The sequence below is a fragment of the Neovison vison genome, chromosome 7, assembly GCF_020171115.1.
Source record: "Neovison vison isolate M4711 chromosome 7, ASM_NN_V1, whole genome shotgun sequence".
NCBI lineage: Eukaryota > Metazoa > Chordata > Mammalia > Carnivora > Mustelidae > Neogale > Neogale vison.
In genome coordinates, this window is record NC_058097.1 from 165,677,607 (window position 1) to 165,704,638 (window position 27,032).

At 38.7% G+C, this 27,032-nt stretch overlaps 1 protein-coding gene across 2 annotated transcripts in view; it reads left to right on the forward strand.

Moving 5' to 3' along the window:
• LOC122914286 (L-lactate dehydrogenase C chain) overlaps nucleotides 1-25,140 on the forward strand; it is a 47,067-nt gene extending 21,927 nt beyond the window's left edge. For both annotated transcript variants that reach the window (XM_044260922.1, XM_044260923.1), the window contains 4 exons: nucleotides 5,018-5,191; nucleotides 7,977-8,094; nucleotides 19,005-19,128; nucleotides 24,921-25,140. In XM_044260922.1, coding sequence (XP_044116857.1) covers nucleotides 5,018-5,191; nucleotides 7,977-8,094; nucleotides 19,005-19,128; nucleotides 24,921-25,085 — 581 coding nt within the window. In that variant the 3' untranslated portion in view covers nucleotides 25,086-25,140. The remainder of the gene's footprint in view (nucleotides 1-5,017; nucleotides 5,192-7,976; nucleotides 8,095-19,004; nucleotides 19,129-24,920) is intronic.
• Nucleotides 25,141-27,032: the final 1,892 nt, after the last annotated feature.

Genomic DNA, 27,032 nt, shown 5'->3' on the forward strand with positions numbered 1-27,032 from the left:
CACATCTTACACCCTGTTGTGGCAGAATTCTTAAGCTTCTGCGCCTTATTTTGACCCTTATTGCAGTAGGCCAGATGCTGACAGCCTCTCTTTTGCTTTCCCAAGGATGTGGCTTAAGTTGTAGTTTGCAGTCTCTTTCTGACCCACAGTTTTGGTCCAGTTTTCTGCCTGTGTTCACTAGCTATTTGCTAATGCCCCCTCTTGCCATTGGAGTAGTACATACCGGGAGCCGACCACACAGTACATACTGGGAGCCGATCCACTGCCAAGGCATCCCCAGTGGCTTAAGGGCACACTTCTTGATGGAGTCCACAGCACATTTAATAGGATCTGTATCTCGTATTGCCCCTTTGAGAGTCCTGTCTGCCACTATCTTAGCTTCTCCTCATTCCCCAGCCATGCAGCACAGGACTCAATTCTTTGGATGGGGTGAGAAAGAAGTGGGCTTCTTTGGTAGCAGTTTGCGTAGCTTACTCACACACTCAGACTTTGTGGGAGAAATCACGAGCTAAGAACATCTCTTTTGGCACTGAGCTCTTCCACCTTGGGGGAGGAGTGATGTGTGTAAAGTCAGACTGTTCCTCTCACCCTCTACAATGCACCCAAGCTCATTGTTTTGCCCCAGTGGTGTGCTGGGTCCCCTCTGCTGGAAACCTGAACTTCCAGAAAGGCTGTCCTATCCCTGGGTGGATTGTCTTAAGATGGTATTTTCCAGGGGCTCCTGGACTGCAGTAAAGTGGGGCTGGAATTGGCTCATGGGCCATTGCAGAGTCCACAGCTGGGACTGAAGCCTCTGTGCCTATTACATGTCTGACACATGGGTGTGGGAGTCTCCGGCTGGGTTCCTTGGCGTATAGTGCTGAATCCTACTGATCCAACAAAGGCACTTTTGTCCATGGGTGGATGCCGGATTGTTGGTTTTGAGGCGTGGGTGGTAAGAAGGTTTGTTTTATTTGGCTGTGTTGCTGATGTCATTCCACAGTGGGTATTGATAGATGTAATCACTCATGAAACCACCACCATAATCAAGATAAGTACATTTCCATTACCTCTGAAACTTTTCTTGTGCCTCTTTGCAGTCTGTTACTTATTCTACCTCTGGCTCCATTTTTTGGAATCTCATATAATGGCATCATACATTCATTAGTGAATATAATCCTTTTTGTTGGGTTTCCTTCACCTAGCATGATTACTTTGGGATTCATCCATGTTGCTCAGTGTATCAATGATCTGTTCCTTTTTTTTACTGCTGAAGAGTAATTAATCTTTCAAATAATTTAAGATTTTCTTTATCAATTCATATCCATTTATCCATTGGTAGATACTAGGTTATTTCCAGTTTTTGGCTATTATGAATAAAGCTGCTATAAACATTTGTGAACAAGTATTTTCATGGGTGTATGTCATTATTTCTCCGGGTAAATACCAGGATGGCTTACATGGTATGTGTATGTTTAACTCTGTGAGAAGCTGCCAAACAGTTTTTCAAAGTGATGTTCATTTTACATTCCCATTAGCACTAGAAGAGAGCTCTACTTGCTCCACATCCTTGACAACATTTGGTATTGTCAGTCTTTTCAGTTTTAGTCATTCTAATATCATTATGGTTTTAATTAACTGTATTCCCTTCATGATCAAAGATGTTGAGCATTTTTCTTGTGTTCCTTAGCTATTAGTATATTTTCTTTTGTGAATGCTCTGTGCATCTCTTTTGTTAATATTAAAAAATTATATCTTTTGACTTTTAATTCTTTTGATCTATAACTCAACCTTTAATTGTTGAATTATAAGAGTTCTTATATACATTGTATACAAGTCCCTTTGTCAGATATAGGTATTACATAAGTTTCTTTCAGTCTGTAGTTTGCCTTTTTGTGTTCCTAATGGTATTTTTCAAAGAGTAAAGTATGTCTTTTGGTGAAGTCCAGTTTATCAGTTTCTTATCTATGTTTTATGCTCTTTTTTTAAAAAAGATTTTCTTATTTATTTGACACAGAGAGATCACAAGTAGGCAGAGAGGCAGGCAGAGAGAGAGAGAGAGAGAGAGGAGGAAGCAGGCTCCCTGCTGAGCAGAGAGCCTGATGCGGGGCTCGATCCCAGGACCCTGAGATCATGACCTGAGCCGAAGGCAGCGGTTTAACCCACTGAGCCACCCAGGTGCCCTGTTTTATGCTCTTTTGACTTTAATTTTTTAATTATTATTTCTCAAAGATTTGTTTATTTATTTGAGAGAGGGAGAGTGAGAATGAGCAGGGAGAGGGGTGTAGAGGAAAAGCTCTCAAGCAAACTCAGCACTGAGTACAGAGCCCGACGAAGGGCTCCCTCTCACAGCTCTGAGATTGTCACCTGAGCCAAAATCAGGAGCTGGCCAACTGAGACACCCAGGCGCCCCTGTGCTCTTTTGACTTTTACTTAAGAAGTCTTTAGCCCACCCTAAATCTGAAGATTTTCTCCTTTATTATTTCCTATAAGTTTTATCATTTTATCTTTTATATTTAGGACTGCAGCTCATTTATATTAATTTTAGTGTTTGATGTAAGGTGTCATTCTTTTTTTTCCAAAGATGATATCTAGTTTTTCTAGCAACATTTATTAAGAATAATTCTTTAATTTGAATTGCTTTGATAACTTTTTTGAAAATTATCATTTATGTGAGTCTATTTCTAGATTCTCTGTTTTTTTCATTGATCTTCATATTTTTTGTTATTATCACACTATCTTGATTACTAGTGTAATCTTCAAATCAGTTAATGTAAATCGTCTTTGCTCTTTTCTTTTTTTTCCCTCTTATGCTTTTCTAAAATTATTTTGGGTATTACATACTGTTATCATTTTCACATAAATTTTATAATTAGATCATCCATTTCTATAAAAAACACATGCTGGGATGTTAATTGGGATTGTTAAATCTATAGATTAATTTGGAGATTGTATCTGAACACTGTTGAGTCTTCCCAGTCCACAAATATGGAATATCTCTTCATGTATGTATGTCTTCTTTATTCTCTTTTAGCAGTTTTCAGGATATAGGTCTTAAACAAATTGTATTAAATTATCCCTAAGCATTTCATATTTTTGATGCTATTCTAAAAAAATCGTCTTTACATTTCATTTTCCCATTGCTTATTGCTAGTATGTAGAAATACTACTGTTTTTTTCATATTGACTTTGTATCTTGAAAACATTGCTAAGATCACTTACTAATTCTAGTAATTTTGTTCAAATTCTTAAGATATTTTGTCTATATTATCTTGTCATCTGTAAACAGTTTTATTAAGTTTAATTCTTTCTTTCCAATGTAAAGACCTATTTATTTCCTTGCCTCGTTCTACTGGTTAGGACCCCCCAGCACAAAGGTCAATGTAAGTAGTAATGAGATATAAATCTGCTGGCTCTGGAGGCTTGTTTCCTTCCTCCTTTTGGTAGCTTATCAGAGAGCTGTTGGTAGCTCAGAGAACTGAGCCAGCTTATGGAGAGACAGCAAGGCCTTAAGCCGATAATCAGCATTACTGGCATCTGTGTCCCTTGGTCCTGGAAATACATATTCCTTATTATTGCTAGACCCAGATACTCCTTGATAAATTTCTTGTTACTTAAAGAAACTAAGCGTTCCTTCCCCACACCAAAGCTAACTTAAAGATATGTAACAGTGTGGTGGTGGAACTTGACTTGTTCTTGCTCTTGGAGGAGTTTCTAGAGAACACCCAGCTTGCTAGCCAAAGGAGACTCCTCTGCACTTGGCTGTATTGTGTACAGAGGATCCCTGCCTAACTTGTGGTGTGGGATAATGAGAATTCAGTGCACACTGTGTGATTCCTTATTTCTCTGCTTCTAACATTTTCTCCAGTAAATACTATTTATATCTCCATCCTCTGGTGTTGGAGACTTGTGTCACCCTTGCCCAAATATCGAGAGGACACATACCTCCCTGATTGTTTTTCTTGTGGGAAAGCATTCAGTCTTTCATCATGGAGTATGATGTTTAATGTGAGTTTTCTTATGAAATTCCCTTCACTTTACAGTTGTAGAAAGTTTTTTTTTTTTTTTTTTCAGATTTTATTTAGAGAGAAAGAGCCCACTCGAGCAGGAGGTGGGGCATAGGGAGAGGGAGAAAGAAAATCTTGAACAGACTTGCTCAGCAGGAAGCCTGAAGTGGGGCTCAACCAGCACTCAGTCCCAGGGCCCTGAGACCAAGACCTGAGCCGAAATCAAGAGTCCAGTACTCAGCTGGCTGAGCCACCTAGGCACCCCAGAAAGTTTTTTTTTTTCATGAACAAATGTTGAATTTTGTCGTTCACATCTGCATATGGCCCTGATCATGCATGTGGCCTTATTCTAGGTAGGAGATGCTGATAGATTAGATGAGGTTGTGGTGAGGGAGAGGCGAAATCTAGGTGTGCTTAAGAAGGTAGAATTAATTGACTGCTTATTTAATATAGATACATCATCTCAAAAGAGTTTTTTTTATTTAAAATTCTTATCATGAATAATTTTTTTTTAAAGCTTTTATTTTTTTGACAGCGAGAGCAAGAACACAAGCAGGGGGAGTGGGAGAGGGAAAACAGGCTTCCCACCAAACAGGGAGCCCAATGTGGGGCTCCATCCCTGGACCCTGGGATCATGACCTGACCATAGGCAGACGCTTAATGACTGAGCCACCTAGGTGCCCCATCATGAATAATTTAAACTTTTTAACACCTTTGTGAGAGATAATCCTTATTTGTTTGTTGATTTGCTTCACTTTAGACACTGTAATGAATCTGTATTTGATTTTAAGACAGTTTATCTAGGAGTGCCTGGGAGGCGCAGTTGGTTAAGGAACCAACTCTTGATCTCAGCTCAAGTCTTGACCTCAAGGTCATGAGTTCAAGCCCCATGTTAGATTCCATGCTAGGTATGGAGCCTACTTAAGAAAAATAATAAAATAAAAGTTTAAAAAGATAATTTATCTATTTAGAAAAGAAAATTTTAGAAGGAAGTTACCATTAATTTTTTTCTAACAAATTGTTTCTTCCAGTGGATATTTTGACATATGTGGTCTGGAAGCTAAGTGGCTTACCTGCAACTCGTATAATTGGAAGTGGTTGTAATCTAGACTCTGCCCGTTTCCGTTACCTAATTGGAGAGAAGTTGGGTGTCCATCCCGCAAGCTGCCATGGTTGGATTATTGGAGAACATGGTGATTCTAGTGGTAAGTATAAACCTATTATCATTACGTAATCATACTTACCTCTAATCATGCTTATTTTCTTTAAAGTCCATTTTTTCCCTGATTTTAATATAGCTACATAACTTTCATTTTGTTGGTACTGCCCTGGTGTATCTTTTTCTATTCCTATATTTTGTCTTCTGTTCATGTATTTAGCTACTTCTCATAAAATAGTGCACATAGCGTATAGCTATTTTATGAGAGTTTCTCATAACTGGAGAACTTTACCTTACTTTGATTTTTTAACAAGATTATTAAGATATAATTCACATATTATAAAATTCATCCATTTAAAGTGTATGGGTTTTAGTATATTCAAAGAGTTGTACAACCATTACTTTAAGATAATTACAGTACATTTTCATCACCCCAAAAAGAAATTCCCATTACTGTGCTCACACGAACCCTAGCCTCAGGCAACCACTAATCTACTTTCTGATTCATTTATTTCAGATTTTTCATGTAAGTAATATTATATAATATGTGGTTTAAACTATTACTTAGGCCACACCAACATTTTTCTTCTCTGAACTTAAACATCTAATATCTGCTGCACAGTTAGAACTTTCTACTTCTTACAATGTTCTCTAATTTGGCATACATGCCAATCTTTCCATAATGTCAATAAACCCATTTTATAGGGAATAGGGAGCATTTGTTCATTCAATCATTCATTAATTCAAAACATTTTTTAAAAAATATTTTATTTATTTATTTGACAGAGATCACAAGTAGGCAGAGAGGCAGGCAGAGAGAGAGGAGGAAGCAGGCTCCCCGCTGAGCAGAGAGCCCGATACGGTGCTCGATCCCAGGACCCTGGGATCATGACCTGAGCCGAAGGCAGAGGCTTTAACCCACTGAGCCACCCAGGTGTCCCAATTAATTCAAAACATTTAATGAGCCTTTCTATTGTCCTTTTACTGCAAGGGTCATAATATAATAGATATTCTTAAAATCATGATAAAATTTATCATATACTTTAAAACTTTTTTCACTTAAGTATATATAAAACATGCTGAAAAATTGTACAGAATATAAATTTATAGCTCAATAACTCATCAAATAGTGAACATATCTGTGTAATTACCATTCTGGTAAATGCACCAGAAAATACTTTCATGACCTTTCTCAATTACTGTCCTTCCTTTTCCCAAGCTGAACTTCTCATACCATGGTGTTTTACTTTAGAAAACAAATGTTTTTTCTTTTTTTTTGTTTTTTTTTTAAAGATTTTATTTATTTAACAGACAGAGATCACAAGTAGGCAGAGAGGCAGGCAGAGAGAGGAGGAAGCAGGCTCCCTGCTGAGCAGAGAGCCTGATGCGGGGCTCGATCCCAGGACCCTGGGATCATGAACTGAGCCGAAGGCAGAGGCTTTAACCCACTGAGCCACCCAGGCACCCCGAAAACAAATGTTTTTGATTTGACTTAGATAAATATTTGTTTCACCAGTGCCTTAATTTGACCCTTTTGCTTGTGTTATTTTCTTAACTCAGTTCTTCCTCCTCAAAGTCCTTAAAATTGATTTTCCTAGGTATGTTTTAATGTCTCACATTTAATATTCCATAATTTTATTTTTTATAAAGTTGTATATTCTGATTAATATTGATTTGAATATATTTATTATTTAATTTAGTGAGATTTTCTTTTGTTTCTTTTCTCTTTACTGCTTTCTACTTATCAGTTAAACTTTCTTTAATTTCTTTTACTACTTTGGATTATATAATCACTTTGTAAGTGGTTACCTATATTCATACTTGTCCTCAAAATAATTAGTCTGTTTATTCTTCTTTGGAATAGACCTTACAATGTATTAAGTTTGACTACTGATGTTCTCTCACATATGTAATTACAGTTGACCCTTGAACAACATGGAGGTTAGGGGTTCCGATCCCCACACAGTTGAAAATCTGCGTATAACTTTTGACTCCCCCCAGATTTAATTACTGATAGCTTACCATTGACTGGAAGCCTTAGTGGTAACATAAGCAGTTAATTCAATCAAAGTATGTTATATATATTATATGCTCTTTTCTTTAGAGTAATACCTTGTTCATCTGCAAGTTTTTTTCAAATTGTTGCACATCTCCAAAACATTTTCCAATATACTCACTAGAAAAAATTCGTGTATAAGGAGACTCACACAGTTCTACCTGTGTTGTTCAAGGGACAACAGTATTAACTACTTTTGGGGTTCCATTCTGTTTTCATCTCTCCAAACTAGTTATTACTATTTAAGTGTAACACCTGTCTGGATTTGTGTACCTGTTTGCCAGTTGTATTGCTTATCTTTATTTCCTGTATCTGTCTCCTTCCCCTGGATTCAGTTCTTTCTTCCTGAAGTATATCTTCAGGAAGTATATCTTGTCAGTTTTGTTCATGTGGAAGTGTTTTAGACTCACCTCATTCTTGAATGAGAGTTCCAGGTTGACAGTTACTCCCCGTCAGCTCTTTGTTACTGTTGAGTAGTGTTTGCTGCTCTTTTCCCTCGAGCTCCTTCTGATGTTTTATCTCATCCTTTTCTTTGTGGATCCTGTAGACGCATCTTGCTTTAAATGCCTCCTATACCACAAAATTACAAATGACTTCTACTACCTATTTTTCTAATACTTTATAATTTTGGTTTGTTTCTTTCTTTTGTCCATTTAAAACTTATTTTTATATATGTGTAAGATAGTTACCTAACTTTATAATAGAAAACCACTGAACTCAAAGAACTGATGCAGTACTAGAAAGAAGAATTTATTCTGAGATGTATTTCTTTCAGTGCCTTTATGGAGTGGGGTGAATGTTGCTGGTGTTGCTCTGAAGACTCTAGACCCTAAATTAGGAACTGATTCAGACAAAGAGCAGTGGAAAAATATCCATAAACAAGTTGTTGAAAGGTAACAGTACTTATTCAATGTCTCAGTGCCTTAATAATCAGTCTTGAGAATTAGTTTCACAAACAAAAAGTATGCACTTGATCTTTGCCTTTTTTGTGATAAATAATTCTAACCTTCTGAAAATCTCCAAATTCAGACTTATATTATGCATAGCTTTCTTTGGGGGTAATTTTTAAAAAATTTATTTGACAGACAGAGATCACAAGTAGGCAGAGAGGCAAGCAGAGAGAGAGAGAGAGGAGGAGGAGGAAGCAGGCTCCCCGCCGAGCAGAGAGCCCAATGGGGGTCATTTTTTTAAGGAAAATCTGCTTATGCTTTCACAAGAACTCTCATGTGTTTGGAGGGAATATAGCATAGTGATTATGATCATGAATTTTGGAACCAGATTGCTGAGGCTTGAAACCTGCTCACCATTTACTAGTGGTATGATATTGAGAACTTATTTAAAATATTAGGGCGCCTGGGTGGCTCAGTGGGTTAAGCCGCTGCCTTCGGCTCAGGTCATGATCTCAGGGTCCTGGGATCGAGTCCCGCATCGGGCTCTCTGCTCAGCAGGGAGCCTGCTTCCCTCTCTCTCTCTCTGCCTGCCTCTCTGTCTACTTCTGATCTCTGTCTGTCAAATAAACAAATAAAATCTTAAAAAAAAATAAATAAAATATTAAAAGTACAGTTTCTTCATCTTTTTTTCTATTGAAGTATTATTAACATACGGTGTTATACTAGTTTCAGGTAGACAACATAGGATATTGGTTGATGTATAATTCTTTTTTTTTTTTTTTTTTAAAGATTTTGTTTATTTATTTGAGAGAGAGACAGTGAGAGAGAGCATGAGCGAGGAGAAGGTCAGAGAGCGAAGCAGACTCCCCATGGAGATGGGAGCCTGATGCGGGACTCGATCCCGGGACTCCAGGATCACGCCCTGAGCCGAAGGCAGTCGTCCAACCAACTGAGCCACCCAGGCGTCCCGGTTGATGTATAATTCTATACACTAATCAGCGCTCACCACAATAAGTGTTGTCACCATCTGTCGTCATACAACATTATTACAATATTATTGGCTGCATTCTTTAAGCTGTACTTTTCATCTCCATCACTTATTTATTTCATAACTGGAAAGTTGTATCTATTAATCCTTTTTATCTATTTTGCCCATCCCTCCACCACCTCCCCTCTGGCAACTACTAATTTCTTTTCTGTATTTAAGAGTCTGTTTTTGTTTGTTTTGTTTTTTATATTCCACATATAAGTGAAATTGTATGGTATTGGTATTTCTCTGTCTTGCTTCACTTAGCATAATGCCCTCCAAGTTTTCCATTTTGTTGCAGATGGTAAGATTTCACTCTTTTCTATGGATGAGTAATATTCCACCACATCATCTTTATCCATTCATCTATTGATAGGCACTTGGGTGGTTTCCATATTTTGGCTCTTGTAAATAATGCTGCACATCCTTTTCCTCTAATAATAGAGCCTGTGAAGGTTATTTTGAACAGTAAATGAGTTAGTACATGTAAAAATGCTTAAAATAGTACCTAGAAATTATTAAGTGTTCATCAAATGATTTGATGAAAAGAAATATGAAATTGATCAGGCGATCAGAAGTTAACTAGGTTTATTTATAAGTAAAGTAAGTGTCCAACTCTATACATCAACTTTATTTTTTTAAAATATTTTATTTATTTATTTGACAGACAGAGATTACAAGTAGGCAGAGAGGCAGGCAGAGAGGAGGAAGCAGGCTACCTGCTGAGCAGAGAGCCCGATGCGGGGCTCAATCCCAGGACACTGGGATCATGACCTGAGCCGAAGGCAGAGGCTTTAACCCACTGAGCCACCCAGGCGCCCCTATACATCAACTTTAACAGCACACATGATTCTCCTTCATGCTTTAGTCAAGCATATGAGTAGAAGTTATAGAACTTAGAAATCACTGTTGGATATTCAAAACTGGAATATTTAACCTACAAAAAAATACATCTAGATGTATGGGGGGAGGGCCAGAGGGAGAGAATCTTCAACCAGACTTCCTGCTTAGTGCAGGGCCCTATGTAGGCACTTGACCTCATGACACAAGTTCATGACCTGGGCTGAAATCGGCAGTTGGATGCTCAACTGACTAAACCACCCAGGCCCCTAATAGTATCTTTTGCTGTACAAAATTTAAAAAGTTTTTATGAAATCCAAGTTGCCTTTTATTCCTTATGTTGCTTTTGTCATCATATCAAAGAAAGCAATGCCGAATGCAATGTTGTGAAGCTTTTCCCCTATGTTTTCATGTAAAAGTGTCATGGTTTTAGGTCTTTTATTTATATCCTATCCAACTTGAGTTAATTTTTGTATTTGGTCTTAGGTAAGGGTCCAACTTCATTCTTCTTCATGTGGATATCTAGTTTTCTCCGCATCTTTTGTTGAAAAGACTGTCCTTTCCCCATTCAGTGGTTTTGGCACCCTTGTTGAAAATCAATTGACCATAGATATGGAAATCTATTTTTGGGATCTCTGTTCTATTTCATTGGCCTATATGTTTATCTTGGTGCCAGTACTACACTGTTTTGTTTACTGTAGCTTTGTAGTAAGTTTGGAAATTAGGCAGTGTGAGTCCTTCAGTTTTGTTCTTCCCTTTCAAGATTGTTTTGGCTATTCAGGGTCCCTGAAATTCCCTGAGATTTTCACTTTAGGTTTATTTATGTCATCTTTAATTTCTTTCAGCAATATTTTATAGTTTTTATTGGACAATTCTTTCACTTCCTTTATTAAGTTAATTCCTAAGTATTGTATTCTTTTTGATGTTGTTTTAAGTGGAATTGTTTTCTTAATTTTCTTTTCATATTGTTCATTGTTAGTGTATATAAATGCAATTTTTGTATGTTGACTTTATATCCTGTTACTTTGCTGAGTTCATTTATTCTAACAGTGTGTGTGTGTGTGTGTGTGTTGTGTGTGTGTGAGAGGGTATGATCTTTAGAGTTATCTGTACATAAGATCACATTGTCTGTGAGCAGAGATAGTTTTACTTCTTTCCAATTTGGATGTCTTTTTTTTTTTTTTTAAAGATTTTATTTATTTATTTGACAGACAGAGATCACAAGTAGGCAGAGAGGCAGGCAGAGAGAGAGAGAGGAGGAAGCAGGCTCCCTGCTGAGCAGAGAGCCCGATGCGGGACTCGATCCCAGGACCCTGAGATCATGACCTGAGCCGAAGGCAGCGGCTTAACCCACTGAGCCACCCAGGCGCCCCAATTTGGATGTCTTTTATTTCTCTCTTTTGTCTAACTGCTCTGGATAGATTTTCCAATTCTGTGTTGAATAGAAGTGGCAAACTGGGCATTTTTGCCTTGTTCCTGATCTCCCCCCCCTAAGATTTTACTTACTTATTTATTTGACAGAGAGAGACACAGTGAGAGAAGGAACACAAGCAGGGAGAGTAGGAGAGGGAGAAGCAGGCTTCCTGCTGAGCAGGGAGCCCAATGCAGGGCTCGATCCCAGGACCCTGGGATCGTGAACTGAGGTGAAGGCAGATGCTTAATGACTGAGCCACCCAGGCACCCCTTCCTTGTTCCTGATCTTAAAGGAAAAACTTTCAGTCTTTCACCATTGACTGTGATCGCTGTAGGTTTTTCATATATGGCTTTTATTATGTCGAGGTAGTTTCCTTAATTCCTGGTTTCTTAAATGTTCTTGTTATGAAAAGGTGTTGAATTTTGTCAGATGATTTTTTTGTATCAAATGGAATGATAATGTGGTTTTTTTTCTCATTATGTTAATGTGTCAAATTATGTTGATGAATTTTGGTGTATCAAACCATTCTTACATTCCATTCCAGGAATAAATCTCCCTTGGTTATAGTGTATAATTCTTTGAAAATGCCCCGAATTTGGCTTGCTAGTAATTTGTTGAGGTGTTTTGCATCAGTGTTCACAAGAAACATTGATCTGAAGTTTTCTTTTCTTATGGTGACTTCACCTGGCTGTGGAATCAGGATGATGCTGGCTTCATTGAATCAGTTAGGAAGAATTCCCTCGTCTTGAATTTTTTTGGAAAAATTTGAAAAGGATTGGTCCAGGGCTTTTCTTTTTGGGGAGATTCTTGATTACAGACAAACATTCTTATGTTATATAGGTCTTAATCTGTTCTTCTGTTTATTCATGATTTAGTCTTGCTAGGTTAGATTTAGGTTTTGTGTTTCTAAGAATTTGTCTATCCATTTCATCCAGGTTATCTAATTCATTGGCATACAGTTTTTGTAGTACTTTCCAATAATCCTTTTATTTCTGTAGAATCAGTAATAATGTCTCCTTGATCTTTATTTTATTTATTTTTAAAGATTTTATTTATTTGGCAGAGAGAGAAAGAGAGAGAGCACAAGCAGGGGGAGTGCCAGGCAGGGGGAGAGGGAGAAGCAGGCTCCCCACTGAGCAGAGAGCCCGATGCGGGACTCGATCCCAGGACCCTGAGATCATGACCTGAGCTGAAGGCAGCAGTTTAACCCACTGAGCCACCCAGGCGCCCCAGTCTCCAAGTATTATTGTAGAACTCTCTATTTGTCTCCTTAATTCTATCAGTTTTTATTTCATGTGTTTTGGTGATCTATTATTTGATGCATGAATGTTTATAATTGTTATGTTTTCTTGCTGTTTTGAATCTTTTATGAATATATACTGTTTCTCTTTGGCTATTGTAAACTTTCTTGATTTCTATTTTGTATGACATTCAACCACCTCTGCTTTTTGGCTACTATTTGCATGAAATATCTTTTCCATCCTTTTACTTTCAAACTATTTGTCTTGGATCTCAAATGAGTCTCTTATAGGCAGTGTAGACTTAGATATGTAATTTTATCCATTCTACCAATCTGTGTCTTTTGATTAGAAACTTTAATCCACTTACATTTAAAGTAATTACTGATTAGGGGGAAGTATGTCATTGTGCTATTTGCTTTCTCTATGCCTTAGAGCTTTCTGTTCCTCATTTCCTGTATTATTGTCTTCTTTTATGTTCAGTTGGTTTTTTTTGGTAATGATATATTTAAGTTTCTTCTGTATATATTCTGTAACTATTATAGTTATTTTCTTTTTGGTTACCATGGGTATTACACCTAGCATCCTAAAATTATAAAATACTTATTTGAATTTGTACCAGCTTAACTTCAGTAACATACAAAAGCTCTGCTCCTTTACAGCTCCATCCTCATCCTTTTTGATTATTGATATAAAAAAGTACATGTCTATACATTGTATGCCTTCTAAAGCTAATAACTCTTAACTGCATTAGTCTTTTAGCTTTGAAAACAAGAATTACAAACTAAAGTCACAATAATATTATCTTTTTGATTCTTTTTAAAAAATGTATTGGTCTATTAAATTATTTTTTAAAAAGTAGAATTATAACTATTGTTACAATATTACTAGCTTTTTATAATTGCCCATGCCTTTTCCTTTATTGAGACCTTTCTGCTTTTATTTTTTTTATTTTTTTTTAATATTTTATTTATTTATTTATTTGAGAGATAGACAGTGAGAGAGAGCATGAGCAAGGAGAAGGTCAGAGAGCGAAGCAGACTCCCCATGGAGCTGGGAGCCTGATGTGGGACTCGATCCCGGGACTCCGGGATCATGACCTGAGCCGAAGGCAGTCGTCCAACCAACTGAGCCACCCAGGCGTCCCGAGACCTTTCTGCTTTTATATGGCTTTGAGTTACTGCTCATTTTATCCTACAGAACTCTACTGAGTATTTCTTACAGGTCAGGTCTAATGGTGATAACTCCCTCAACTGTGGTTTCTTTGGGGATATCTTAATTTCTCCCTCATTTTATTTTTTTATTTTATTTTTTAAAAAGATTTTATTTATTTGACAGAGAGAGATCACAAGTAAGCAGAGAGGCAGGCAGAGAGAGGAGGAAGCAGGCTTCCCGCTGAGCAGAGAGCCCGATGGGGGGCTTGATCCCAGGACCCCGGGATCATGACCTGAGCCGAAGGCAGAGACTTTAACCCACTGAGCCACCCAGGTTCCCCTCTCCCTCATTTTAGAAGGACAGTTTTGCCAAATATAAATTGTAAGATCCTTTGTTGATAGGTCTTTTTTTTTTTTTTTTGCAATGATGGGGGGAGTTGCAACAACAATGGCTGCCTTTCTTTTTCTACACATCTGTCATCAGAAGCAACCCATCAGCCATTAGAGCACAGATCCTTGATATTTAGAGGACAGTGTCCTTTTTGCAGGCTGTGTACAAGCTGCTTGGTGCACATGTGAACAGCTGCCTGCTGAAGTTGGGGGATGAGTAGCTTCTACTGTGCTAAGAGCGGAAACTGGCCGAAATTAACTACAAATTACCGTTGGAACCTTTCCCTGAAAGCTTCAAGCCTTTAATAGACTCCAAAGTTCCAGAATAGTTATATCAGACAGATTTTGACAAAACAGTTATTGTCTAGGTGAGGAGATAGAATCCTGGTGCTTCCTACTTCATCATCTTTTCAGAACTGTCCAGTGCTTAGACCAATTTTTTTTTTTAATCTAGAAAACTGTTTCATGCAAAAGCATACCCAAAGTCATCTTCCTAGATAGTCCTGCCTTTTTGGAAAGGATCCATACCTACTGTTAACCATCTACCCATGATACCTCTCCATGATCTTGGGTGATCCTCTTTGTATCATATATTCCTCAGAGTTCCTTTGACAAACATGTCTTCAATATTTTATACATAAGAAAAATGACAAGCTGATATACCTATAACCACCAGGATCTATAAAACAGGTAACCAGAATCACTCCCCGGTGTTTTGGTAATCCTTAGTTAATTGGACTATCCTAGCTTCCACTTTTATTTATTATCACTTGTACCTTATTAAATATATTGACAGACTCATTTAATTGTGTGTTTGAAATTTCTAAAGCAAATTTATTTCCTCCTCTGGCCTAATTATTTCTAGAGAGATCACATCAGTTGGAAGTTTTAGGTCAACTATCTTTTCATTTTGGTTATTTTTATCAGTATGTTTCATTTTCTTTATTTTCCCTTTTTCTTTTTCTTTTTTTTCTTAGAGAGAGAGGGATAGAGAAAGCACACACACGGAGGGGGAGGGGCTGAGGGAGAGTGAGAGACTCTTAAGCAGGCTTCACACCCAGCATGGAGTCTGACTCGGGGCTTGATCTCACAACCCTGAAATCATGACCTGAGCCAAAATCAAGAGTTGGATGCTTAACCAACGGAACCACCCAGGCACCTCTTATTTTCTTAAATTTCCTTACAGAACCCTACTAACCTTTGTTATACCAAATAGCTTTGGCTAAGAGATCAAGTTAGTGCCTAGCAAAAAAACCTGTTAATATTATAGTATCATTTCCTATTCTTCTTAACTTGTGTTAAGAAGAATATACCATATAACACATATTTCTAGAAACAGGGGCCATTAGAGACCATTTCCTAGTAAATGCAGAAATGACCTGATCTGGAGGCAGAAACACAACTCAACCACTAAGGAACCTGTTTTAGCCAATACTGGCAGCGGAGCTGCTGATCTAGTTCTTGCAGGGATGTTACAACATTGGTCTCTGTCTATCCAATTTCTAGTAATTGTATCACAGGGAATGTTATAGTTCTTTTCTAATTTAAAATGCTGTTGCTATATGGGAATAATGATTAAGAACCACATTTTCCACTGAAGTTCTGTGTGATTTAAATACCAAATACTGGGGTGCCTGGGTGGCTCAGTGGGTTGAGCCTCTGCCTTCAGCTTCAGGGTCCTGGGATCGAGCCCCACATCGGGCTCTCTGCTCCGCGAGGAGCCTGCTTCCTCCTCTCTCTGCCTGCTGCTCTGCCTACTTGAGATCTCTGTCAAATAAATAAAATATTAAAATAAATAAATACCAAATACTGTGGGGTGCCTGGTTGGCTCAGTTGTTAGACATCTGCCTTCAGCTTGGGTCATGATCCTGGGGTTCTCGGATCAAGCCCCACACTGGCTTCCTGCTGAGTGGGAAGCCTGCTTCTCCCTCCCCTACTCCCCCTGCTTGTGTTCCTTCTCTTGCTGTCTCTGTCAAATGAATAAATACATTAATTAAATCTTTTAAAAAAAGAACTTTCTTTAAAAATAAATACCAAAGGGCACCTGGGTGGCTCAGTGGGTTAGAGCCTCTGCCTTCAGCTCAGGTCATGATCTCAGGGTCCTGGGATTGAGCCCTGAATTGGGTTCTCTGCTCGGCGGGGAGCCTGCTTCTTTCTCTCTCTTACCCTGCTTCTCTGCCTACTTGTGATCTGTCAAATAAATAAATAAAATCTTTCAAAAAAAATACCAAATACAGCAACATATTACAGATCAGTACACATTCCAGTTAGTCTTCCCGACAATGCAGTGTTCAAATTAAATTATTTGCACCTTGGTCATTTAGCAGAGGATCTATAATTATAAAGGATCCTCATGAGACTGCTAGTTTTTATCTAAAACAACCCAACTATTTTCTATTATAGCCTCAGATTTTCCAGTGGCTAACCAACAATTGCAGGGCAGTGACATCATGATTTAATAGGATATACTTCCACGTTTTTAACAGAGCAATCAGTTCATATATATATATATATATATATATATATTTTTTTTTACGATTTTATTTATTTGACAGAGAGAGAGAGAGAGAGAGATCACACGTAGGCAGAGACAGGCAGAGGGGAGGGGAAACAGGCTCCTTGCTGAGCAGAGAGCCTGATGCGGGGCTCGATCCCAGGACCCTGGGATCATGACCTGAGCCAAAGGCAGAGAGGCTTAACCCACTGAGCCACCCAGGTGTCCCCAGAACAATCAGTTTTTGTGTTAAGATAGTAGCGTTAAAACTGCTTGTTATATTTGCTTCCTTTACCTTTCTCTTTATAGCAGCACTTTTATTTTCATTAGGATGGTTAAAAATTAAAGGATTATATTTTTAGCCATTTTTTTCTCAACCATTTTCTCTTTGTCGGTCTATTTTGTTAATTCCTGAGAGGGTGGATCTGTCACCCAGATTCCACTGGTAAGTTTTTTTCCCCCAGTTATCTACTGCAGAGCTTTCTTCAACTCCTATATAATCAATCAGCCATTAGAGTCTCCCTCTCTTTCCTTTTACTTACCCCACAGAGTCTTGGTCATACTGAATTGAGAGTCTGAAAGTTAATCCTAAATTTGATAGCAATCTGCATGCCTTCTAACTGTGGCCCTAGTTTTAGATTCAGCTGAGCCCACAGTCAAATCATAGGATACCACAATGAGTATAGTCCAGTCTCAACTTTCCTGTGCTGAGGTGGTCCATACACACATCGGTCTTATCTTTTGCTACCAAGGGTACTGTGTACAGTCCTGGGGCTTTGAAACTGTGCCCACGTGGTTGTAAGACTACCTGATATGAATACTGATGCCAAACATTCCTTTTACTATTTTGTATCCTTTTCTCAGAACTTAACAAACTTAGTGCTAAGTTAAGACCTCTTTGTTCTTTGCTTTTGACTGCCCATCCAAATCTTTGGGTGGCAATGCAGAAATAGAATACATATTTATTATAGAAACTGGGAAAATTCAGAAAAGTGTAAAGAAGATCATATCACTTGTGGAGCGCCTGGGTGGCTCAGTGGGTTAAGCATCTGCCTTCAGCTCGGGTCATGATCTCAGGGTCCTGGGATCGAGCCCCGCATCGGGCTTTCTGCTCGGCGGGGAGCCTGCTTCCCCCCCCCCCCGTCTCTGCCTCCTCTCTGCCTACTTGTGATCTCTCTGTCTCTCTCTGTTAAATAAACAATAAAATATTTTAAAAAAAGAAGGTCATATCACTTGTAATATCACTTAAAAATAATCACTGTGAAAAACTTTGTGTATTGATGCAAATCTAAAGTTTTTATAGATATGAATGATGTTTGTTATGAGCCTGAGATAAGAAATTGCATAATGTTTAGGACTGTGTCTTTTTTTTCTATTTATTTATTTACTTATTTATTTATTATTTTTATTAACATACAAAAAATAATGTATTATTTGCCCCAGAGGTACAGGTCTGTGAATTGTCAGACTTACACACTTCATAGCACTCACCACAGCACATACCCTCCCCAGTGTCCATAACCCAATCACCCTCTCCATACCTGCTTCCTCCCAGCAACCCTCAGTTTGTTTTGTGAGATTGAAATTTTGCCTCCCTCCCGATCCCATCTTGTTTAATTTTTTCCTTCTCTCCCCCCAAGTCCCCACTCTGTCTCTCAAATTCCTCATATCAGGGAGATCATATGATAATTGTCTTTCTCTGATTGACTTATTTCACTCCGCATAATACCCTCTAGTTCCATCCACATGGTTGTAACTGGCAAGATTTCATTTCTTTTGATGGCTGCATAGTATTCCATTATATATATATACCACATCTTCTTTATCCATTCATCTCTTGATGGATATCTAGGTTCTTTAGGACTGTGCCTTTTTCCTTTGAAAATGTATCATGAACATATTCTCATATTTTCATATATTATCGATTTAATAATTTATTCTTATGAACAATATGTACACATAGCTTTTACTTACATAAAGTTACATTGGCACCCTAGTAACAGCTTTAAGTGATCAGCAAGATGTATATGCTAACCTTCAAGATGATCAGATTCTGTTTGCATACTTAAGCAACAATAAAAAAATTTCAAAAAAAGTTTCATCTTTAGTTGCACATATGCCCTAGGATTCTACTTTTATGATAAGAGAAGGATAGGTTAGTTATTACTTAAATTGAATAATGAAGTTTATGAAAATAGTATAGAAACTTCTAGTGCCTGTTCATAAATAATTTCTAGAAAAAATCTCTGGGAGTGGCATTGACATATAGGTTACTTCAAATTGGATTCTTGAAAAATAATGTTTTCTCTGAGTTGATTTGCCATTAATTTGATTTTCTTACTTTCTATAACCATAGTGCCTATGAGATTATCAAGCTTAAAGGGTATACCTCTTGGGCTATTGGACTGTCTGTAACAGATCTGGCAGGATCAATTTTGAAAAATCTTAGGAGAGTGCATCCAGTTTCGACTATGGTTAAGGTAGGCTTATATTGACTCTTCATTCATCATCTTTTCTTTAATATTTGTTGATTCTCTACTGTGTGCCAGGCATTATACAAGACATTGAGGATATAGTGGTGAACAAAAAAGGCCCTGACCTTATAAAGTTCAAGAAAAAATGGACTTAATAAAACAATTATAGTAAATATATAATAACAAATTACGATAAGTGAAATGATGGAAAACTACCAAGTATTTAAGAGTATACAAGAAGAGAATTTAAGTACCCTGAGTAGAAGCATGGGTAATAGTAAGGGAAGACTTAAGGAAGTCAAATGTGACCTATTCTGAATAATGAGTAGGAGTTAATTTGGAAGGCTGGACTAATAGTCTAAGCAGAGGGAACACACATACAGAGGAACAGAGGTCAATATAAATAGAGGGCACTTGTGGAGCTGAAAAAAGGTGAGTTGCTGGAATGTAGAGAATGAAGGGAATTGCATGGTGAGGCTGGAGAAGCAAGCAGGGTTTGGTACTGAAAGCTTTATAAAAGGATTTGGATCCTTACCATAAAGGCTATGGGAAGCCACCAAAAGAATTTAAGTGAGGGTCGCCTGGGTGTGGCTCAGTGGGTTAAAGCCTCTGCCTTTGGCTCAGGTCATGATCCCAGTGTCCTGGAATCGAGCCCCGCATTGGGCTCAGCAGGGAGCCTGCTTCCTCCTCTCGCTCTGCCTGCCTCTCTGCCTACTTGTGATCTCTGTCTGTCAAAAAAATAAATCTTTAAAAAAATCTTATTTAAAAAAAAAAGAATTTAAGTGAGAGACTGGCAAGTATTCATGATATAAATATTTTTATGGCTGTGATGGAACAGATTTGAAAGGGACAAGAGGGGACATGTGGAAACTTGTCAAGAAGATAAGCGGTACCCCAGAATAGAAAGGATAGTAGTAGAGGTGAAGAGAAGGGGATGAATTTGAGAGACACTGTATTTAGGAGGTAACATTCATAGGACTTGGTAATGGAATTAAGTGGGAAATAAGAAAAAGGTCACTTGTAGGTTTATATTTTGCACCATTATATAGACAGTGATATCCACTGTTGAAGAAAATTTTCAAGGAGAACCAGGTTTAAAGATCATGTTTGTAGTTATGGACAAGTTGAATTTCAGGTGCCTTTTCAATATCCGAGGGGAAATAGGCAGTTGGGTACAGTTTCTGGTACTCATAAAAGAGTTTTAGTTGGAGTTCTAAGTGTGAGTCAGTTTGGAAAGAGACAGTTCCTGAGAGGGAGAGAGCTTCTGTCAACACCACCAACAACAATAAGGAGATGCTGGACAAGCATAGACAACAGGTATCCCTTACCCTTGGTAACTGCAGCTGGGAATTTTAATGAGCTTGCCTAAGGAGAGTGTAATAAAGTGAGAAGACAGACCGAGATTGAGTCTTGAGGAATCCCAGTGTTAAAAGTTGAGTTTATAGTGTGAACCCACAAAGGTGACTAAGAAGTAATGGCCAGAGAGTTAAATGAAAAACCAAGGGAAGAAAATGTGGATTCATGGTAACCAAGAGAAAGGAGGATGCTTTAAAGATGAAAGAACTGGTTTTCTGTTGATTGATGTTGATAAGTCATTTAAATTGGGATTAAAAATGCCAGGAAGATAAAATGACAAAGGTCATGGATAAACTTAAGAGGAGTTGTTTACTGAAGTAATAGGAATGAAAGCATGATTGGAGTACAGTAGGGTTTTCTTAACCTAGGCACTATTGACTTTGGACCAGATAATTCTTCACTGTTGGAGGGCTGCCCTGTTCATTGTGGAATGTTAACAGCATCCCTGGCCTCTATCTGTCAGATGCCATAGCATACTCCCCTCAGTTTTGACAGTCAAAAATGTCTCCAGATATTGCCCAATGTCCCTTTGGATGGTCCCTTGAGAAATTTAGAGGAAATCAAGACAAGTGTAAACAGCTCTTTTGAGGTATTTGGCTGCCAAGGTAAGGAAAGAGAGTAGTAATTGGAGAAGAAAATCAAGGTCAGTCAAGTTTGTGGGTTTTTTTGTTTTTGTTTTTAAAGATAAGATGCTGATGATTGAATACTATTACGCTGAAAAGAAATAAAAACTTAAAAAAAAAGATGCTGATGGTAAAAAGATATTGAAGATAGAAGTAATAAGCAGAGAGGGTGGGATCCAGAGCATAGATGAAGGTATTAGCCTTAGAAAGGAGGAGACAGAGCTATTTGCTGTAGCAGGAGATAATAGAGGATAGGCAGTGAATCACGTAGATTTATAAGTTAGGCATTGGATGCATCTGATGACTTATTTTTAGTGAAAAGAGACAAAACCACCTACTGAAAATCAGAGGATATATAGAGAAGTCAGATGTTTGAGAAGATTTTGAATCATCTTTGTAGATAGTGAGAAATAGAATTTGAGCCCGGGTGGCTCAGTGGGTTAAAGCCTCTGCCTTCGGCTCAGGTCATGATCCCAGGGTACTGGGATCAAGCCCTGCATCGGGCTCTCTGCTCAGCAGGGAGCCTGTTTCCTCCTCTCTCTCTCTCTCTCTCTCTCTGCCTGCCTCTCTGCCTACTTGTGATCTCTGTCTGTCAAATAAATAAATAAAATCTTTAAAAGAAAAAAAAAAAGAAATAGAATTTGACTCCCCCCCAAAAAGCAAAATTACTGTTAGGTGGATGCTTATTTGAGGTTGGTATGCATTAATTAATTTAGTTAAAGATTGACTTTATTGTGTAGTTTTCTACAGGGATATGTGCATAGGAATGGGGAGGGAAGGTAGCTGAATTCATGGGGGTGTAGGTTTTACTTGCTGGAGCATGAAAGAGAGGGTGGGGGAGAAAGTAGAAGGGAGGGTGCCTGGGTGGCTCAGTGGGTTAAGCCGCTGCCTTCGGCTCAGGTCAGGATCTCAGGGTCCTTGGATTGAGTCCCGCATCGGGTTCTCTGCTCAGCAGGGAGCCTGCTTCCTCCTCTCTCTGCCTGCCTCTCTGCCTACTCGTGATCTCTCTCTGTCAAATAAATAAATAAAATCTAAAAAAAAAAAAAAAGAAAAAAGAAAGTAGAAGGGAGGGATGGGGGAAGTGTAGCTTTTGGCTTATACATATGTTAGTAATGGGTTTGACTTTCTGCTGAAGGGTCACAGACAAAATTTAAGACCTTTGTCCTTGAATGTGATCTACATACAAATGAATAAATTATAAAAAGAAAATGAATAATAAGGACTTTAAGAAATATTCATAAACTGAAAATTAAAATAGGGCAGAAGGTCTTAGTATATGGTGAAAGAGTTACAGGATAAATCATGGATATGGAGGGATGCTCTAACAAGCTCCACAGTAGGATACTTGGGACGGGGGAGAAGGGGTCTATGAGCTGACGAAGTCAAGAAACTGGAAAGAAAGGGGCTTGGTTATGGTTAGTTTATCCACATGGACAATGAAGTCACCGAGGTTAATCGCAGAAATCAGAGCCGAGAGGAAAAACTGTGAGCTAGGTGTCAGTCTTTTATGAATGAGATGGAGTAACCAAGAGGTTAGTAAATGGTCATTAGTAGATGAGCCTCAAAAAATAGGGGGAATGTTAAGAGAGTAGGGGCTAATGATTTGAAAGAGACAATGAGTACACAACGGATACCACACACCCCTCCTCTTTTGAGGGTGTACAGAAGATATGGGAGAATAAGCAATGACCCCTACGGCACTCCTGAGGCAAGGTCAGGGAGATGTCAAATGCTCTGAGGAGAGACTGAGATTGAGTAATATGGGAATTTCATAGTTCTTATTGAACAAATCAATGGACAAGTTATATTTTAAAAGGAAATTTTGATAAAACATTTGACATTAAGAACATAATCAATCCTGTGCTCTTTTTTTTATCCCAGTTACTTCAATTTTATAACTGCACATTTTCAGCAAATAAATAAGGGTATACAAACAGTTTATTTCATATTAATATATTGACTGGATTTTTTTCCCAAATATACAGGGAATTGTTTTTAAATAGCCATTTCCTCATTTCATGGCCAGTCCAGGAACAAATGAGAGCCAATTTTAGTGTATTCAAGAGTCATATTGTCATACAATCAACAAGGCATGAAGCCTAAAGAGAAGAAGGGACTAGTAGCAGTCATGGTCAGCACATAGGACCAGGCAGGGCCAGGCCCCAGGGGCCGTGGGATTTCCATCCCACTCAGCAGCCTGCAAATGGCACAATGGGATGGATATACATTCTTCAGTTCTAGTCTGAGAAGCCCCTTCTAGAATAAAGAGAAAGCAGATGGGAAACAAATCCCCAAATCACTAACAGGAAAGCAGAGGGGCTTCCTCCTCAGCCACAAGTGGCCTTGTTTCTGATGCCACCCAGTCCCCAGCAACTCAAGCTGAAAAGTTACACAGAGGTGGCAACAGAATGACCAAGGGCAGGGAAGGCGAGGCAAGGTGAGTATAACCGGAGCTGGAGCCCGGCTGGGAATGGACTTGGGCTGACGGTCTGGTGGGGCGGTGGCCTTCCATGGCTAGGCACAGACCAGAGAGGAGGGAATGTGAGAACAGCCTGGCAGGGGCCCTCAGAGGAAGACATGTGGCTGGTGTGATGGAGCTTTTGAGGTTGAGTATAAAGTGCCTACTACCAAAGTGAGGGAACCGCACTGGGGTGGAGGAGGTAGCCAGAGTCTCTTTGTGGGAGACTAGAATGAAACAGGAGCAAGGGCCACACCCTGAGATCCTCAGAGACGGTGAGAGGGAAGCTTGGCTGAGTAGCACCTGCGGGCTCTGAGCTGCTATGGGACACTGGAAGGTACCACTCCAGAGTCAAGCAGCTTCTTCTTTCCCTCTGTGCTAGTTCCCGATAACTGTTTAATTTTAAGGAAGGAAGGAGGGAGAACGAGACCTTCCCATTGCTGCCTCCAACCCTAGACTGAACCCCAAGGGGTGGATAGGAAAGAACAATGAGTGGTGGAAGGCGGAGGTGTGAGGGGGTCTCTTGGGTCTTCTCTTCCAGGGGGTAGTAGGAGGGTGGCAGAAACAGGTTTGTGGGCATGTAGGCCTGTAAGTTTGTTGCCCAGGTTGTAATCACCTCCGGAAGCTGCTTCTGCAACCTTGGCTTTGGCTGCAGGAGTGGAGGGAACATCAGGGCTCCTAGCTGGAGGTTCCAGGAGGGATAAGGTGGTGGCCATGGTTGTAACTATTCCATGTTCATCACACGAAGTCCTAGATAGAAGTCAAATGGAGTGGTGGATAGAAGTAGCCAGAATGACAGGGGTACATTCCATTGGTAACTGGCAGGGGAAAGACAAGGGCCCTGCTAGGCACATGAGAGTACCTGTAGGCTGCATTGGAGGCTTCAGCTTTGGAGAATGGAGCTGTCATCTGTAGCATCTGGTGTCTGACTCAATGGTGCCTCTTGGTGTAAAGGTCTGCTTAAACAAAGCAGTCACTTTCCCAGCCACTTCAACCTTCACTGTTCTCTTGATGTAGTTTACATTCAACACAGGTCGCTTGGTTTTGCAGTCCTTTATCAGATAAAATGGCATCATGAAGGATTGGATGGCATCTTTTCTTTGGACAGAGAAGTGGAACTGGGAAGGGGTAATTGTAGATGGTGCCTCTCTTGGTGCCTTTGAAGACCTCTGGCATGTTCTTCATGTCCTTGAACACAAACTCTGCAGTCATAGGATGTTAGGATCAGTATTAATTACTCTGCCCACCTCTGATTCTAGTGAGCTCCGTGGTCTCTCTGGTATCCTCTTATTCTGAAGCTATCTTGCAGAATTGCTTTTCCATATCAGGTTACTGAACAATAATCTAATTTTGCCTTTTAGGGCTTATATGGAATAAATGAAGAAATCTTTCTCAGTATCCCTTGTATCTTGGGGCGAAATGGTGTCTCAGATGTTGTGAAAGTTAACTTGAATTCGGAGGAGGAGGCCCTTTTTAAGAAGAGTGCAGACACACTCTGGAATATCCAAAAAGACCTCGTATTTTAAAGCCTCTTAATGTTTCACCGTTCCATAGAACAGAAGATATCAGACTGTGTATTTTACATTTTGAAAGTATTTTATTTTTTTGGTTTTTTTGGAAAGTATTTTAATCTGATCTGTAAAAAATAAAAAAAACACTGGAGAGCCATGATGTAAGTTCTGTCCTGCAAGGTTTGGAAAAGGAAATGGTAGATTTCTCTCTCTGAGTCTCTTATTGCTTAGTTCTAATGATACCCAACCTATACAGATGCAAGTTTTACTTCTGAGGTATGTCATATATGAGTTGCCTTCAGATTTAGTAGAATATGTTTAACAACCCAGTATAATATAAAATGATTTTTCTCACAAAACAACCAGCGCTTTTTTCTTGTGTCAAAATTTTATTTATTTTTTTTATTTCTTTTTTTTTTTTTAAAGATTTTATTTATTTATTTGACAGAGAGAAATCACAAGTAGATGGAGAGGCAGGCAGAGAGAGAGAGGGAAGCAGGCTCCCTGCTGAGCAGAGAGCCCGATGCGTGACTCGATCCCAGGACTCTGAGATCATGACCTGAGCCGAAGGCAGCGGCTTAACCCACTGAGCCACCCAGGCGCCCCTATTTTTTTTTATTTCTTTATTTAAATTTCTTTATTTACTTTACTGCTTCATTGGTTTCATATGTATGATCTTTACTAAGTAAGCACTTAATCCTTAAGACCATGTGTATCAGAAGGAAACAAATAAAATTTTATGGTATGAAAAATTAAACAAAATGTCTTTGAACCTTGTAATTTTATTCCAATTCATATAAACCCAAGTAGGGGCACCTGGATGGCTCAGTGGGTTAAGACTCTGCCTTCAGCTCAGGTTGTGATCCCAGGGTCCTGAGATCGAGCCCTGTATCAGGCTTTCTGCTCATCAGGGAGCCTGCTTCCCCGCACTCTCTCTGCCTGCCTCTCTGCCTACTTGTGATCTGTGTCTGTCAAATAAATAAATAAAAATCATTAAAAAAACACATATAAACCCAAGTAATTGATTTGGTATCTCTGTTGAAATGCCACACCAGAAGTTCAGACCATTTGCTTGTCATTTGTTGAGCGAACTACTGCTACGCTTGCTGTGTGATGGTTATGAGGTCAGTATGGCCTGATTGATGTCCTCAAGTATCTCACAGTACTTAGGGTGCCTCAATTAATTGATTATTGACATACATGTATATGCATGCATACATGTACTTCTGATGTATATATTCACATACACAGAACACATATATATGAAATATTCCTTTCATTTCACAACTTAAGGCAGTTATAGAAAATACACAATTAAACAAAAATAAGAAATCAGGACCAAAATAATTTAGAATAGGCTAGGACAGGACCAGTGGGAAAAATTAGAAGACGGATATGCAGGGCAGAGAGTCACAGTTCATACTCTTATTCTTGCAATCTGAATAGTTTTCATTCTAGTCCTCTGCTGCTGAACGTGATTGGTTTCCCATTATTTTGTTCTTTTCCCTTGTTTCAGCTCTTCCCTCGAATGCACAAATAGGATCAAGACAGAGTTTAGTTAGGATAGCAGGGATACTGGAGTCTAATGTGGATTTTGCTTTTTTTTTTTTTTTTTAAATCTGTTCTTTGTACAACAAATTAAAAATTTCATGTTAGGAAATCTTCACAGATATTAGAAGGGTACCAACTATAGTTTCTACAAGAAATATTCTAGGAACTAAAACTGTTGTACATTGTGTATTCTCCACAGGGGGCAATATCACCCCCAAGAGTGTAAAATTGGTTATGGGGGTCGGTTGGGGGAAAAATATTAGATACTACAAGGGTTTCACTCCCTAAAGTTAAACCCTACCAGACAAAATCTTTTTCTTCATGTTTTTTCACATTTTATTTTTAAGTCATCTCTACACCCAATGTGGGGCCCAAACTCCCAATCCTGAGATTAAGACCACTTGCTCCATG